The sequence below is a fragment of the Mus caroli genome, unplaced genomic scaffold (assembly GCF_978045245.1).
Source record: "Mus caroli unplaced genomic scaffold, Mus_caroli_1 scaffold_20, whole genome shotgun sequence".
Lineage (NCBI taxonomy): Eukaryota > Metazoa > Chordata > Mammalia > Rodentia > Muridae > Mus > Mus caroli.
The window spans coordinates 35,491,708-35,510,296 of NW_028227275.1; the positions used below are offsets into that span (position 1 = coordinate 35,491,708).

At 46.2% G+C, this 18,589-nt stretch overlaps 1 protein-coding gene across 1 annotated transcript in view; it reads right to left on the reverse strand.

Moving 5' to 3' along the window:
- Positions 1–18,589, reverse strand: part of Dmrt1 (doublesex and mab-3 related transcription factor 1) — a 99,928-nt gene that overhangs the window by 32,572 nt on the left and 48,767 nt on the right. The window contains exon 4 of the mRNA XM_021152024.3: positions 13,783–13,927. Coding sequence (XP_021007683.1) covers positions 13,783–13,927 — 145 coding nt within the window. The remainder of the gene's footprint in view (positions 1–13,782; positions 13,928–18,589) is intronic.

Genomic DNA, 18,589 nt, shown 5'->3' on the forward strand with positions numbered 1-18,589 from the left:
ACATACTCACACACACACTCACACATGCACCCGTGCGCACACGTGCACACACACTTTATCTAGACATCATACACACGCATATACCACATAATCACATCATATACACATACACACACACACACATACACACACACTTTATCTGGCTCACAGTTCTGGAGACTGAGAAGATGAAGGTCACAGTGCAGACATCTAACAAGGGCCTCTCATGCTATGCCATCCCATGGCAGACACAGAGGAGCAATTGCACCAGACTATCAGAGAATGCAGAAGGATTCCTTCTTTTGTCTGACACCCACTCCAGAGGCAGCTAACCCTCTCTCATGATGAGAGCCCTACTCCGTTCTTGACTGGATTAACAAGTAACCTAATCTCCTCTTAATTCTGCTACAGTGGGATGAAGCGGTTGAAGAGGTGACTTGAGTCTTTTAGAGCCATCTGGTCCTCAGCAGGCTCCACACCCAGTTGCTACTTGTTTTCTTCTCAGCAGAGAGATCACCTCTAAGACAGTCAATAATTGTTATTCTTCCTGCCTAGAGTTTACAGAAAGATATGAGCACCCCGTTTCTGACACAGACCTGCTGACATCCTTGGAATAGCCAGAGAGCTAACTGTGGCAGCAGTCTTTTCCATTCTGATGAGGTGGCTCTTGGTGCCCTCTCACCCTCAGGGTAGTGACCCATTATCTGAAAGTGCAAGCCCCTATTGCAAGTTTGGAACTTAGAGGCCTGGCAATGAAATGTTCCCAACAACACCAGTAGCAGTTCTTTGATTCAACACTCCCGGGTAGAATCCCTCCTAGAAAAGCAATACCAGACAGGAGCAGTTTGTTTGGAAAAATGCTGCCTAGCACGACCATACAAGAGCCCCAAATTTGTGGTCAACCAGATAGAAATGTGTCCAGGACAGCCTGAACACTCGACTCACAGCTGGAGTGTGAAATGTCGTGTGAAATGTCTAGGTGACTCCAGACAGTTAACTCCTGACAGCAATATATTACATTGTAGTACATTCCTCTGGTGTCAGAAAAAAATAAAATATCTCTTACAACTCCAGATTGGTGTTAGGATTAGACAAAACAAGCTATGCTGCAGAGCAGAAGAGATCACCCATGTTTGTCTGCTCTGAAACTGTAGACAAGTGTAGTTCGTGAACAGCAGCCATGAGCATACTGTGAAGCCTCCATCCTGGCTCACAACTCCTAGAAGCACGGCACTTTCGCATTCACATTCTGGCGAAGAGATGCCTGAATTCCTAACACACTTGCCAGGAAAATGAACAAACTCGGTACCTGCAGCTGTAGACCACAGGCAAGCTGTCCAGAGCAGAGGACCAGAATTTCTTTTCTGATTCAGGTATTTTTTAAAAAGAATCTAAATTATCTAAACGCTGACACCATTGCATACACTAGCAAGATTTTGCTGAAAGGACCCAAATATAGCTGTCTCTTGTGAGACGATGCCGGGGCCTAGCAAACACAGGAGTGGATGTTCACAGTCAGCTATTGGATGTATCACAGGGCTCCCAATGGAGAAGCTAGAGAAAGTACCCAAGGAGCTAAAGGGATCTGCAACCCTATTGTTGGAACAACATGATGTACTAACCAGAACCCCGGAGCTCTTGTCTCTAGCTGCATATGTATCGAAAGATGACCCAGTCGGCCATCAATGGAAAGAGAGGCCCATTGGACTTGCAAACTTTATATGCCCCAATATAGGGGAATGCCAGGGCCAAAAGAATGGGAATGGGTGGGTAGGGAAGTGGGGGGCGCTATGGGGGACTTTTGGGATAGCATTGGAAATGTAATTGAGGAAAATACGTAATAAAAATATTAAAAATTTTAAAAAAAAATTAAAAAAAAAGAAAGAAAAATGGGAACTCAAAAATGAGGGGACAACCTAGAAAAGTAATGTCCCTTGGACTGAAGTGTAACTGTTAAAGTCCCAGGTCCCGAGAAATCCCCTTGACGCTGGGGACCTGGCCCCAGGCAGGGGCCTGACACTGGCTGGGCATGCCAGCATGAGAGCACAACACACACAGGAGGCAGTAAGTGCAGGGCACAGACTTACCCGTGGACACGTGACATCTTAAGTGTCTGCTTCCCAAGAAGCTTATCAGGAAGAGAAGACATGGAGACACGCGAGCCTCCAACAGTGCTGTGAGCCGACTGCTCCCTTCCTCCTCCAAGGCTCCTTAAGTCCTAGCCCCCAATGGAACTGAGCCCAGAGAAGGACTTAGGGACATGGGCAGTGTCTGGTCCCTTAAGAAATCAAACCAGAACTAGCTCTGTCTGTCTGTCTCTCTCTCTCTCTCTGTCTCTGTCTCTCTCTCTCTCTCTCTCTCTCTCTCACACACACACACACACACACACACACACAGATTTTGGGGAGGACTCTCTGAGAACACAACGGCACCCCAAGGACAGAGACCAAACCAGAAACCAACTTGAACTTCAAGTTATCTTGGACTTCTGGCTTCCAGAGAGGAAACCACTCTGGGCCCAAAGTCGTCCATCTGTGGTATTTAGTTATGGCATCCTGAGCAGCCGACAATATAACCTGGATCACCTATGGCCCATACACACCACATGCCCATTTTATGTAGCCGACTCTGCTCACTGCGCACACCCAGATGTTCTGGGAACTTACTTGAGATAAAACACATCTGTGATCAGAAAATTCTGGCTTAATTGTTTTGCTGGGTCCTCCAATAGTTTGCAATCTGGGACTTAATAAAATTCTTTTGTAGACTGGGTTGTTACTTGCTCATAAAACCAGACGAAGCTTCAATAAATGCTACATTACAGATGAGCTCTGAAAACATGCTTAAGTAAGTCAGAAGCTAAGACCAAATATTATCATGTTCCATTCATATAAAATGTCCAGGCCAGGGATTTAGCTTAGGGATAGTTCATTCGCCAAACACACCAAGCAGCCTTCAGCTTCTTCCCCAACAATGAAAGGAAAAGAAGTCCACACCAGGCAAATGATTATGGACAGGGCTGGGTCAGGGAGGGAAGTGGAGTGTGGCTGCTAATGGCTGTGGGAACTCTTTCTGGAATGGTGGGAATGTTTTGGAACTAGATAGTGGCGGTGGTTGCACAACTTTGCCAATATATTAAAAACCACTGAATTGAATAGCTTAAAAGGGGCGAACTTTATGGAATGTGAAATATATCTCAGTAAAGCTCTTATAAACAAACTAATAAATCAAGCCGCAGCTCCCTCGAAGCCACACAGGTAACAGAATCAAAGCATGCCTGGCAGTACATCGGCACACTTCCCAGTGTATCGGGTACCCAGGCTTCTCTAGCGAGAGAAGAAACCTAGTCCTGAGGTCACGGAGACCAGGGCGAAGCCTAGAGTACAAGCAGGACCACAGGCACAGGCTATGTTTAGTCCCAGCCCTAGAGACAATGCTGCTGTGCACACAGGAAGGGAGAAATGTCCTAAGAACCTACTAGCATTCAAAGACCCTTGTGAAACCTCTATCCAGAACACACGCTAGGCATGCAGGTAGGTGCTTACTAAATTTACATACAGGCACACAGTAGGTGCTCACTGAATTTATTTTTCTTTCTTTCTTTCTTTCCTTCCTTCTTTCCTTCCTTCCTTCCTTCTTTTCTCCTCCCTCCCTCCCTCCCTCCCTCCCTTTTCCACAAGACAGGGTTTCTGCCCCTGGCTGTCCTAGAACTCACTCTGTAGACCAGGCTGGCCTCCAACAGAGATCCACCTGCCTCTGCCTCCCAAGTACTGGGACTAAAGGCATGCACTGCCACCGCCACCAGCAGACCTGAATTTACTTTTCTAATCACTGAGGTGAGGCAGCCACTTTTCCGAGGATTACAGAAGAGATGCTGAGGAACTGCCACAGCAGAGCCACTGTTCAAACCAGCAGATGCAGAGGCACAGGCTTCCGCTGTAACTCCTAATGAGAGTGGCTGAGGTTTCATTCGTCACTGCACCCATGTCTAACCCATCACAGATGAAGGATAAAACAAGATTCCCTTGACCTTCCTGGTCCAGCCTGTGAATTACCTAAGCAGCAGCAGAAACCATACAGATAAGATGTTTGAGGATAAACTACCATCCTGAAACAGCTTTGGCCCAGTAAGGAAACTGACCCAAGCAGCATCAGCATCAGCATCAGCATCAGCATCACCTCCTAGCCTATCTTTACAAGGATAAAACCAGTTTCAACCTCAAAGGTCATCTTAGTTTGCCTCTCCTGGAGTGATTCAGACAAGAATGAGTACAGAAGCCACTGGCAGCCAGAGGGAGATTTGCACGGGGTCCCAAGTTAAGTTTAAATTTTACAGACAACAAATACTCTTTAGTCTAACAAAAATACTTAGACAATGATTACAGTTAACATTTGCTACTGTCTGAAATGGAAAACAAACTGGGTGTTCATTTCCCAGCTAAATCCATGGGAAGTGGTCCCACCTGCAGGCCCAATGGTCTTAAGCCAGAAACGATACTGCATTATTTAAGGCCAGGCTCTCCCTCCACAGAAGCTGAGGGCAGGCTGTGGGCTCGTCTATGCTCCCAGAGACCAGCATCATGTGCAGCGGGGTATACCTGAGGCTTCTTCAGAAAGATGGACAGTTAGTTAGTCAGGCTTGCACAAAGACTTCACAAATAGTCTTTACAACCCCCCCCCAAAGCTGCAGGTATGGCCAGGAGAGCTTGGCTTAAGTTCTTCATTTAAAGGGTGAGTTAGGTTCAACCCAGACTCCAAGCAGGCTTTACCTAAGCAGATAGAGACCACCAAGAGTTCTACCATCCTCCTGTGCAAAACAGAGAATTTGAAAAATATATGTGTGTTAAGCAGATGATCAGGGGACTTCAGGGGCTGCTGTTATCTCTGATTATTATTTTTTACGAAGCTCATTTTTAATATTGACGCCTTTAGGGTGAATGTAAATAAACCTGATCACTCGATAAATTCAGTCTGTATTTTATTTCACAGGTTTACACTAAAACAACATAAATCTCTTATTTGGAGGCATCATCTCTCAAGATAACGGAAGCAGCACTGGGATTTTGATACCCACTTAAAAAAAAAAAAGTAATATAAACGAACGACTTCAGAGACATCTCCAGGTATGAATAAGCACAATGTTCATCAACTAGGAATCGGCCCATGGGATCTTCTTCCAGCCCTCATACTAAAGGGGACATTACACTGGACATTAACAGTCCCCAGAGACAACAGACCCTTGTTTGCATTTGAGAAGACAGTAAACGTGATCATTCCACACACAGAAAGATCAAACTGATTTCTTCAGTGAATCGGCCCTAGTTCCCCTACGAAGATTCCATCTATACACCAAGTTCAGTGAACAACGGTTTGGAAGGTACATAAAATCCGGTCACTGTTCTTTTACATTTGGAAGCTGACCTCGGCCCATATTGTATACCCTGTGTATATGTGCAGGATGGGAAGTATATGCCTATATATAAATATAAATACATTTAAAGCTAACTTTCAGTGTTCGGAAAAAACAAAAGCTATCCCCATATAACAGCCAAATTCCAACATAACTCAGTTTGGACACCTCATCTGGTGTGCACTGCGCTCATTGCCAGTGTAAACCCCACTGCGCCGGGCAGTGATATACTGTAATGTCACATCGCAATCTGGATTTACTATAAAGGGCCGCCGACGAGCTTCGGAGCCGTAAACATTGCAGCGAGGTGTATTTCACAGTGAGCTGGTTTTTATGAAGAACACTTCACCGCCCAGGCACGGCACTCGGGTGATGGATGGTGAAAGATGCATGACAAGCTTCATCATTGTTTGTAAATCTTAACTGTTCCTGCTCACTAACTCTGCAGGCAATTTTCAAAGACAGCAGCCGACAGAAGGACAGCACAGCTTTCCTGAAGGTTATTCAAGTTGTACTTGGCCTGGGCCGTGCCTCCAAAGAGCCGGGCAGGGAGAATAAACTCCTGAGTGACTCCTCTCTAGGCTGGACAACGCGCAGCTTCAAATCAGCCCCGAATGGGGAAGCGAACATCTGGCTGCTCGAACTTGAGCGGCTACAGCCACATTCCAGGGAGCCCAAGGCTGGAGCTTCAGGGCTTTGGAAACACTGGATGGGTGCTGTCCCCCAAACGGAAAGCGTCCAAGAGAGACTTGAAGATGCAGGACAGGTATTTCCATTTGAGCCACCAAAGGCCACTGAAAATGGTTATCTTTTGAAAAAATTATCTGGGAGGGCCAGTGAGATGGCTCCGTGCGTGAAGACATTTGCTGAGTCCTATTTTGGGGACCCGCATGGTGAAAGTACCATTCGCTGTCCACATACACCATGAATTCGCATGCACATACAGGCATTCATGCACATGAAAAATGAGGGTAATAAATAACTCTTACCTGGATAATACTGAAGTACTTTTGCTCAGTTAAAAATAAATAATAAGTAGTAGTATCATATAGAATAGTAAACTGGCTACTTCTAAGCTTAGGATCAAAGGACACTTAAGAAGTAGATTGTGGTGTTTCTATTTCTAATTATTTACTATTTCTATGATAGTCACTAGGTACCTAATCTTCCAATTCCTGCCCTCATCAAATGTGAACTGTACTCAACCCTCTCCTGTTAAATAAGAAGGAAATTCAAACAGAACCACAAAACTAAGTGGCCTTACAGTGTGTGTGTCAAGAGAAATGCCCTCCCGTGACCTACTGGCAGGTTCCAGGCTGTTACTAAAGATTTGTTCTGCGAGGTGACAGAGGGGACCCTCTAGACGTGGCACCCCCTGAAAGAGACCTGTGCTATGCGACTGTGGTTTGACATTCTACCACAACAGCAACAGAAACACTACTGTGGGCACGCCTAGGTTCTCTCCCACCCCAGCCACCAGCTCTCTGAACATATTTCAAACACAGACATGTCAGGCCATCTGGACAAGGAAGGCTTCCGAAAGTCTATGTCCTTTCCAATGCCCCAGCTCCCACACCTGCCATGTGGAAACCAGAACCTCTTTTCTTCCCTGCCTCTCAGCCACTGTCTCTGTGTCTATGCCTTGGTGCCCTCATCTGCCACACAGTGGGAATAATAATAATAACCAAGTTACACCAGTAAGCTGCTGCACCAATAAGTTGCACAGAACACTGTCCTGCAGACATTGCAGAAGTGACAGGCGTTTGTAAGGGAAACTCAAGAGCAAGAAGAGATGGGAAGGAAAACCAGAGAACGGCCAGAGAAAAGTGTTTCCATGGTGAGAGTGGTTTCCATGGTGAAGAGTGGACACGGGTCCACTGGTCCTTGCTTTTAAACACTAGGGGCAAAGCCTGGAGAGAGTCACAGAATCCTGGCAACTCTACTCTGGCAGTGGGGATATCGGTATAGCCTCCTCCGAGTCTCCTACAGAGCTGCATTCTTAATCAAAAGCCAGGCTCATGAAAAGAATTAAGTACAGAAAGTTAAGTTTCCCAAAGGCAAGATGTGCAGCCTGGCTGGCATCCATACACCCTACCTACAGGGACCTGAGCATCTCACTGAGCACCTTGACTTGGTGAGACACGAGTTCAAATCATCTGAGAGTGGGCTTCCTGTTCATTCAGGAGAACAAAAAGCGTCCTGGACGCCCACCCGCACCCCCTTCACGAGAAAACACCCTGGTAATGCCTGCTGTGTCAAGATGACTGATCCCACGCCTTACAGGACAGAGTCTGACCTCTGAGAGGCAGGTCCCTGAGAAGCACCGGCCATTACCAGATGACAGCCTGGTGGTGGCTTTGTTAAACATCCGCATTTTACAAGGAAGATATGCTGGGGGCGAACAGCTCTCAATCTTGTCCAGATTGCCTTCGCATGGTCTGCGTTTCATGGAGAAAGAAAAAGGGCCGGAGTGAAAACAGCCCAACAGCCCTGCCTGTCCTCCAGAGCACACCAACAAGTCTATACTGTTCTCTATAGTCTCTGGGAGTTGCTAATCCCCCCTATGGCCTCTTCCTCTTGCCCTAGTTTTTACTCACTGAGAAATGCCCATGTATTTTATTCCCAAATTAAAAATGTCTACCATTTTAAGTGCTTCAAAATATGGACATTATCCTCCTCACTCATGACAATGTCTAACTAATTTTGAAATCCCCAATCCATCATATCCAGACCCTGCATATCCTCAGTTCCACCAGGACCCCTGTTGGGCTAAAGCTAAGCCCTCCCATATGAAAGCAATACTTCAGTTTGCACAGCCCACTGCTCAGCACCTGCAGATACAGAAAAGGGGTAAAGGCAGGGTAGTGGCCTTTAGCTAACAGGAATGTGACAGGGAAGTCAGGGTGGACAGTACTGTCCCATGTTTTTCAGAGCTCTTGATGGATCCCTATGGGAAAACAGGTCCGCTGATGAAACTGACTTCCACTTCCCAGCCGATGGGACCGGATTTCCAAGATACCATATGAGCACTGCACTGGCTGCTGGGCCAGAGCTGAGAATCCAAACTAGCTCTCCCCACTTGCTCCACGGAATGCTCCTGTCACCTCTCTTCAAAGCAAGAGTTGACCATAAAAGAGCTGTTCTTTGAAATGTGGCAAACAAGCCTCTTCTGAGAGCTCCAAGTTTAAATTAAGGCTGACATTTTCTAAACACTGCATGAAACACTGCCTGCCTGCTTGCCTCCTCTTCCCTCCCTCCTTCTTCCCTCCCTCTCTTTTCCTTCCCTCTCTCCCTCTCTGCTTCTCCCTTCCTGTCTACTTTGGTTTTCTGAGACAGGGCTTCCCTATGTAGCCCTTGGCTATCTTGGAACACACTCTGTAGACCAGGCTGGCCCTAATATCAGAAATCTGCCTGCCTCTGCTTTCTGAGTACCATTCACCACTTTCTCAAGTCAAGAAGAGACAAGAGCCAGCGTTTTCTCCTACAGTCTGGGTCCCACAGCTCAGGGCAGAGAGCACTGGACAAAACCAGTCCTTAATTAATGTCTTGGGCCCAGTTTCTGTAGGACTCAGACAGACTGACACGGTGCGGTAACATTTTCCTCTACAGCAAGAACTGCTGGCAACAGCAGCACTAACACTCGGGGGGTGGGGTGGGGGGGTAATGACACTGGACCCCATCAGAACCTCACCGCATCCCACGCAGCCTCTCAGAGCACTCACCCACACCATCTATAGCAGACTTGAGCTTCTTCACACTGGACATTGCCAAAACCTCCCAACATCCATGTGACCTCACCCTCCACAGCAGGAGGAGGCCAGACCCCGGGAACGGACTACTGTAATCCAGGTTATAGAGTGGCCGATCCACAGGCCCATTTTAACTAAGCAGACTCTTCAACCACTCCACAGCCACTTACCATAGGTCAGTCCCTCTGCGAGGCACCCATGACAGACATCCAATGGTGCTTCCAAAGGGAGGCATAACCTCTGCACTCCCACCTGGGCCACCCAGAGACAAAGGGCAACTCCACCACAGAACACTAAGCACGACACAGGTGACTGCACAGCCATTCTGCCGGCAGTCTGGCAGTGTGGAGGACAGACACCCAGTGTCAGGGAATGCACAACAGCCTGGGACACCATCAGAGAAGCAGACCAAAACCTTCTAAGTGTGTTTGTCTTCCCCAGGTGACCTAAACCTCACTGCAGGTGCTAATCTGCCATCTAGGAACTTTTACTTAAGAAAGCGACACGTGGAAAACGTGCCTCTTCACAGACACTACCTGTACGTGAGGGAGCACAGTAAAGAAAATGCAGACAGGACCACTCCGTGATTTTATTATAGATATGAGAGCAGAGAGACAGAGGAGCAGGCTAGACATGGTAAGGGAGGGAAAGCGAAGGATGGAGACAGCAAGACAGCAGAAGACAGAAGAGAGGATGGAGTGAGCAAGACAGCAGAAGATAGAAGAGAGATAGAAGAGAGCCTAGCAAGAAAATGGGAGAAGTGGGGAGGGGAGGGGGAGAGAGAGAGAATGGCTGGGTCATAAAGTATGAGCTGAAGAGAGTTTAGGGTATGGGAGGAGGTGAGTAGGGCTAGCCTGGCTTTGAAATGGATACAGGATACTTTGTGAGCCTGGCATCCAGTGGGCTCTGATATGCTGATAGAAGCCACAGGTAGCCACATGTCCCTTCTGCCAGGCTAGGAAAATGACTCCTTTTGACAGACAGGGAAAAGCTTTCTCAAGCTCCTAGGGACACTGTGGGGGGGGGGGTTTGTTTGTTTGCGTGTGTGTTTGTTTGTTTGTTTGTTTTACCTAATGGCCAGAAATCCTCCTACAGCCCAGGTTGAGCTCATTTCTAGATATACGAACCTTTAAGACTACCCGAAACTAACTACTTCCCACCTATAGCCACACGTACACCTAGTTAGACAGAGGCATTGCTGGGCACCTCTGTGTCATCCCTTCCTACGTGGGTTATCGCGTCCTGAATGTTCCCACGCACAGCCGCTTCCCAACACCCTCCATGCGTTGCTATGACCTGGCCATGCTCTCTGCACACCAGCCTTCCACACGGGCAAACCACTGATTTCCGAACAACACGTAGGTGAGGACCTTCACTGTATTGACTTGAAGTCTCTAATCTTCTTTGACTCGATACTTTTATAGTAGAATAAAGATGAATTGTGAGAGCCATAATTGAGAAAATTGGAGAACAAGTTAGTGTTGGTTAGGATACGAGGAAATGGGAGCCTTCATATACTGGTGGGAATGTAAGATGGGGTAGTCGCTATGAGTCCAGGTTTATGTGCCCCCCAAAATTAAATAGAAAACTCCCACAGGACCTAGGAATTCTACTCTGGATGGTTAGGATGGACCTACACTAAAAGGCCGGGTCTCCTCTGATGTGGCAGAACCTGAAGAAGGTTGCAGAGCCTTGCACCACAGCTCTGTAATCTAAGGAGACAAGAAGATGGCATGTTCAAAGCCTGGCTGGACTACTCGCTGGGTTCGAAGCCTGCCTTCATTGGGGTTTCATTGCTGTTGGGTTCGAAGCCTGCCTTCATCAGGATTTCATTGCTGTGAGGAGACACCATGACCAAGGCAACTCTTATAAGGGACGACATTTAATTAGGGCTGGCTTACAGAGTTAGAGGTTCAATCCATTATCCTCAAGGAGGAAGCATGGCAGCATCCTGGCAGGCATGGTGCTGAAGGAGCTGAGAGTTCTATATCTTGTTCCAAAGGCAAACACAGGAGGAGACTGGCTTCCACGTGGTTAGGGGGAGGGTCACCAAGCCCACCACCACAATGATACACTTCCTCCAACGAGGCCACATCTACTCCAACAAGGCCACGTAATAGTGCCACTCTGGGCCAAGCATATTCAAACTACACAAGGCCAGCCTTGGCCACCTGTCAAAACCTCCTAGCAAGACAGATATAACAAGGGTGGGGGTGGGGGGTACATCTCAGTACACTCCTAGCCTAGTATGTGCCAGACCTTAGGTTCAGCTCCCAGTGGGAGGCACTTGGGTCACTGAAACATACCCTTGAAGAAGGAAGTGGGACCCTAGCCTCCTCCTGTTGCACCTGTCACCTGGCTGATGAGGACATCTGTCACCTGGCTGATGAGGTCGGCAGTTTTACTCCACTGTGTACTTTTGCCCTGTGGCCCCGACCACCAGAAACCCAAAGCAATGGGCTACTCCAAAACTGTGAGTCTCAAGAACCATGAGTCAAAATAAACTCTCACTCTTTGGAGGCTACTAGATTCAGTCATTTTGTTATAGTAACGAAAGCTGACTAGTCTATACCTCTAGGTATGTGTCCAGAAGAACACAGAACAGGTAACCAAATAGGCTTTGTCTTGAGTATTTTGCCAGCACTATCCATTCACAAGATTCAAAGGATGGCAGTAATCTAAAGGTCCATCAAAAGACGAATGAACAAAATACAATACGTTCAAGCCACAGAATACTACTCGGCCATAAACATGAACAAAGTCCTGATTCATGCTAAAGTGTGAATGAGCCATGGGAACAAGAGGTTAAGAGAAAGAACCAGACACAAACCACCATGTGTCGCCTACTGCATCTGCACGGGACCGTCTGCAGGCAGAAAGCAAGCTAGTGGTTACCAGGAGCTCAGGAAAGGGAGACTGCGCATGACCACTTCATAGAGAGAGGTTCCTCTTCAGGCAGTTAAGTGTGACTTAGAATGACGTGACATACACAACACCCCCCACCGTACAGTTTCGGATGCCTCACGATTATATGAGGTGCAAATAAATTACTGCAACAGTGAAAGACAAAACGCACACGGGTGGTGCATATCTATACTTGTCGGCAAAACATGCACAAGAATTTTTCTTAGTTAAAAACAAAAAGAAAAAAAATAGCATGTTTAGGAACAGAAGTCTACTCTTATCACAAGTATTCAGAAAGGAGAAGAACGGCGTTGAGAATAAAACAACTTCGAATTTCGTATCTGACATTGGGGTTTTCGTTAGGTGGTTTTGGCTCCTGGGGAGCACGACACTGGCTCAGATGAGAAAAACTTATTGACAATACATGTGTGTTGTTATACACTGAATTACATAGGGCTTTTTTAAGGTAATAGTTTATAGTATGATTCTTTGTGGCTTTTTCTTTCTTTTTTTTTTTAAGATTTATTTACTCACTGTATGTATGTGAATACACTGTTGCTCTCTTCAGACACACCAGAAGAGGGCATCGGATCCCACTACAGATGGTGGTAAGCCACCATGTGGTTGCTGGGGATTTGAACTCAACCTCTGGAAGAGCAGTCAGCACTCCTAGCTGCTAAGCCATCTCTCCAGCCCTCCTTGTGGCTTTTTCAGTTAGTTATCCATTTGTTACTTTGCCTGCCTCCCTCCCCACTCCCATGATGAAGGAGTTCCCCTCCTTCCCCCTGAGCAAATACATAAATGTAACAATGCTGAGAAAGAAGCCATGAATTTAAAGAAGAGAGGGGGGTAAAAAGAGTATGCAGGAGGGCCTGCAGGGAGGGATGAGAAGGAAGAAATGTGGTAATTAAAACACAATCTTAAAACTAAACAAGCAAAAAGATACTTTAAAAGAACGGAATGAATCTATAAAAAGAATAAAACAAAGAAAAACCAATTCGAAGTTGAATTCTTTACAGGACATTCATTTGTTTTCTACACAGGATACAAGGAGAAAATGAATCACTTTCATCCGGCTATAGACCCTATAGGGGTCTACAGGGAACCACATATAGTGATTCCCTATAGCTATGGGGAACTACATTAATAACCTGCCTAGTAAGAGAGTCCCAATTAGTGCAATAGTGGCACAGGTATTAAGGGAGTAACCAATCAATTTCTGATTGGATTTAAGATGCAGACCACAAAATAGTACCATACCTGACACTGTCAACAAGGTCAAGAACCTAGGGCTAGATAGGCCCTAGAGGACAACCTACTGCTCTTTATTCTATTAAATAAAAACAGTACTAAAACTACTCCTAATGACTTACTGCTGGGCTGCAAACCTCTCCCCCCTCATCAGGCAAGCTTCTTTTTGCAATAGATGGTAGTTACTACAGAGAGCCCCAACGGGTCACCGTGAAAAGAGTTAAGAGAGTTTAGAGTGCTCAATGTGACATTCATGTCACTTCCCTTCTCCTCGAGGGTCAAGAAGAGTTTAAGAGTCAGAGGTGGAGGGGGTAAGAGGGAGGGAAAGATTGGGTAGATAAGAAGGTGGAATGTCTAGAAAGAGTTGTAGGACAGTCTCAAAGAATTAAGGAAACAATCCCCCAAAGCTCGTGTGAGCCAAGCACTGAAAACCACAGCTCCCCACTGGGTACCATCCCAACCCAGACTCCCACCACAGAAAGAACTTACCACTGGCTTTGGCTTCTGAGTAGGAGGGGCCTTCCTCGAAGGTAAAGATCTGGGACATGCTCTGGCCCAGGTAGGAGGGAGGCCCGTAGTATGAGTGCATCCGGTACTGGGAGCTCACTGGGTGGCGGCTCTCTGAGGTCTTCATCTGTTTACGAAAAATTAAAAGACACCTTTGTTATAGTTTGAATACGAAACGTCCCCTAGAGGATCATGGGTCCAAGGCCTGGTCCCCATGGTACTAACTTGAGAAATGCTAGACATGTTAGGAGATGCAGCCTAACTGGAGGAAGCAGGCTGCTGACAGAGGGGCAGACTTTAGAGAATACTTGGTCTTTGACCTTCCCAGTGTCTGTCTGTCTGTCTGTCTGTCTGTCTGTCTGTCTTTCCTTCCTGTGCCCCACAAGGTGCTTTGCTCTGCCACAAACTCCAAACTTCTAATTCAGCACATCTTATATACTGAGGCAGTGTCTCTCGCTTAAGCCCAGAGTTCACCAATTCAGCTACTCCGACTGGCCAGCTTGCTCCACAGATCCTGAGGACAGCAGGTGGGTTCTCAGGCCCACCCCACATTTATGGAGACGCTGTGCATCTGAACTCTGATCCTTATGCTTGCAAGGCAAACACTTTACCCACTGAGCCACATCTTCAGCCTGCCTGAGACTGTTTTCCTGACTCTGTAAGGGCTTCAGCAGTGAAGAACTCCAACACCCTTCAAACTAAAGCTGGAGACGTCACAGGAGCCAGTTACTCAGTCTGAAAGGCGAGCAGTGGAGTAACTGAGGGGCCAGCTTCAAGCACAGATGCCCATGTAAAAAGTGGGCCCCTTGCTCTGAGTTCTGAGTTAGTCACATCTCCCTAAGGTCTGCTGGTATCTACAAGTCTGCTCTTCAAACAAAGTGGTTTTCAATATTCCCTGTGTACAAAGTATTGGGACTTGAGCCCGCAAGCTCTGCACACATTTTTCTTTTGCCGTACAAATATTAAAATAGTTAATGAATATTCACTATAATGTCACAGCAAGAGTCAACAAGCATGGTACTATAGATGGTCCAGTAGTAAATAGTTCAGGACTTTCTGGGGGTATCTTTAGGCAACAACAAATGAATGGGCATGACTGTGTCCCAACAAAACTTTATTTATAAATATGTGGACTGGCTCTCAATCTTGACTCTCACTGGAATAAAGGAAGGAGCTGATGCCTTGGACTCCCCCCCCCCCCGCCCCCGTCCCCAGAAGATCTGGTTCAATTGGTCTGGGATAGTCCAAACCCTGGGTCTTTCTAAAGCTTGCTGGGCAATTCTAACATGTCACCATGACTCACTCATACTCTAAAATTACCAATATGTATCCATATACCAGAGAAGAACAAGATCCCATGTAGTAAAAAAAAAAAAAAAAAAAAAAAAAAAAAAAAAAAAAACTTTCAAAAGGTTGAGTCTGACCAGTGGATTGGTCAACTGCTGCCATCCCAGAATGTACGCTACTCCAAAAGCTATGCAGACAAATGGCATTCTCTCACACAGCTCACTGAAAACAAGCGCTGTTTCAACACACATGTATGTTTATCATCTCCTGTTTAATCCTTTCTCTTCCCTGAACGCATCAATAACTGTGATTACTTCACACTTGAAATTGATTTATTTGTATTCAACTGTTTCCCCAAAACGTCCTTGAGACCACAACTCCCAGAAGACTTCCAGCCAAAGGGGGAAAAAAGAATGCAAAAGAGCAAACTCCATTTGAGGTCATTAAACTGTGAACTTACTGAGGTCATCAGCCATGCCAGCTACATCCAACTCAAAGAATAACCCATAAGAGCTGAGGAGATGGCTCAGCCATTAGAGGTTAAACTCCCCCCACCCCCCAAAATGTAAGACTGACACAAATAATCTTGTGCTCACAAGCATGCACGGGAGGAAGGATTTGTGTTTCTAAGAATACAGAGCCCTCTGAAGCACAAAGTTTAAACCGAGTTGATGTTCACCTGAGAAGGCCTGGGAATAACTCCAAGTCACTTCCTGCTCACTTCTAACTTTCGACAGACAGACAGACAGATGATAGGTACGTAACACAATCCTGCTACTCTGGGCTTAGACAAGATGGGTGGATAATGGAGCCTTTGAAATGTATTTGATCTTAAATTACTAGTTTTCAATTGGGGGCAGCCTTGTCCCTGGGGGGCAGGGGGGGGAGATTTGATATCTGGAAACATGTTTAATTGTCACATCTGGGAGCAAAGAGGCTTGCTACCGGCATTTAGAGATAGTCCCACAAGACCCATGGCAGTGCCCCTGACAATCAAGTAATAGACCTCAACACAGCAACTGTGCCAAGGTTGGGAAATCTGTTCCAAACTAATGTAGTAGCCTGAAGGCCCTTCCCTCACCTCTGGGCGAAAGGCAACCACAGTGGCAAATGGGGAACTTGTTCAGTTATGTTAATGGGTGACATTACTTACTACACACACACACTGTTATACAGTGCTAACTTGTTTCTTTTGAGCTTTTCCTTATTGTTGTTCCTTTATATTACACAAATAAGCCACGCAAAGCCTGAAAATCCAAGATTCCAATGAATTATATCTGCTATTATCATTAGCACGTGGTGGCTGGCAAGCCTGTGAAGGACACTGTGGAGAGGGCGCCTACCAGGAGGACCACACTGAAGATGCTGAAGAAAGTGCGAGTTGTTTATCTTTATCCAAACATGGGTTGGATGTTCCTCTCCTGAGAGCAGGATGGAGAAGAAGAAGAGAGAAGGGGAAAGAAAGGCGATTGGCAGAACGCCAGTAATTTAAGAACCAATACATCTCAGCTGTCTTCAACTGTAACTTCCAAAGCAACAGCAGTAGAAAGGTGCGTGTAAAACCAAGGGAACTCCTGTAGACAGGGCTCTTCCTGGATGAATGTAAAAAGGGGTTTAATCATCTCAGCAAAGTCAAAAAGGGAAAGATATAGGATGCACTAGCACATCATGTGCAAACACAGAACCAGCCGGGCGTGGTGGCGCACGTCTTTAATCCTAGCACTCGGGAGGCAGAGGCAGGCGGATTTCTGAGTTCGAGGCCAGCCTGGTCTACAAAGTGAGTTCCAGGACAGAAAGCCTCTCTCTGGGTCTCCAAATCCAGTGACTCCTAAGCCAAAGGAAGACACACACACACACACACACACACACACACCCATGGGACTTCGGGATCTTATCTGCTTCTAAGTGGTTCACTGTGCTTGTCTTCACCATAAAAGCCACTCATCTGTGGCTATTGCTTATCTAAAACAAACGAACAAAAAACCCCCAAGTGCACATTTTCAGCCACGCCGCTCAGTGTCGTCACTCTCTGTTCTGGTGCCCTGACCTTTCTTAAGACTGTCTCCTAACGTACAGAACTGGTCTGCAACAGGAGAATCCCTTTGAGTCCAGAAGTTCCACGATCAACAAAACCAATGAAAAAGCAAACATAAAATCAGAGTGAGCAGAGCGTGCACACGATGGGTCTAGGAGCTCTGCGGTGGAGCAGCTTTCTGTGAGTGTCCGTGTGCATAAATACACATGGAAGCTCATTTTCCTACTGTGGCTCTCAGACTCGAGCACCTAAGACACCAGTGTTGTTAACCAGATATAACAATTACCTTCAAAAACAGGTCCCTGGAGAGAAACTGCCAGGTAGAATTCAAAGTGTTCTCTTTTCCTGGAGCCTGAAAGATCTTGGTATATTCGAGGGGGCTCTTTAAAGAGAGAGGGCTGGTGGTCCGGAATGATGTCTAGTGTAGGACTAGCTTGGGTCTTTATCATCTTTGCGAAGTCTACAAAGAATCATGTGGACTCAGAGAGAACCTCGTGTATAGTCTGATTCACAATCTGAAATTCTGGCACTGAGATAGCTCACTAGGGAGATTCTCGTGCTGTGCAAACACTAGGAGCTGCATTTAAATCCCCAGCACCCACAGAAACAACCTGCCAGGAGTAGTTACCAACACACTTACTATAGTAACCCCAGTCCTGGCAGGGAAATGGGGAAAGTGGGACTTGTACAAAAGCCTACCTCCAGATTAAATGAGACCTTACCTCAAGTGAATACAGCAGGGTGTGACTGAACAGGACACCCAACGGCATCCTCTGGTCAACAGACTTGTGCACATGACACACATGGGCACAAACCACACATTCATTCACTCATTCATTCACTCACTCACTCACACACACAGACATAAGTACAATCAATCATTCAATAAATAAATAATAGAAGTCCCATCCTAACTTTTCAACCAAACTTACATAGCCAGGCATAAAATAAATGCCCACACCAGTTACATAAAATCCAACATGTACAAACACCAGTAAAACAGCTGGAAGAAAAGACATGCCAAACTTATATAAATTTACAGCCTTAAAACTACCTAAAAATTATCTATACATTGGCCTTTCTACTCTGCTAACACACTGAATGTCTGATGGCACTGTACAGCAACCCTCTAGACTTGTGGCGGAGGGCTGGCAGGGTTCCCTTAATGTTAATATCCTGATAAAATACTAGTTATACTGACTACAGGAGTAAGAAAACTTCGGCGCAAGAAAGTCTTTGTTGAAAGATACAAAAGACTTGTCCTGATACCTCACTGGGTCTTCAGAATTTAACAACCATGAACACATGGAGCCACTGCTAGCAGTCAAATAGCTTGGTTCTGCTCAGAGGCACCAAGGAAAGAAGGCAGGGCTGGATGTGAGCCGCCCAGGAGCGCCTGATCTCTTCCACTGAGCCAAGACACCTTGCTAATCATCAATGGCAATACCTGCTTATTTAAAGATCTAT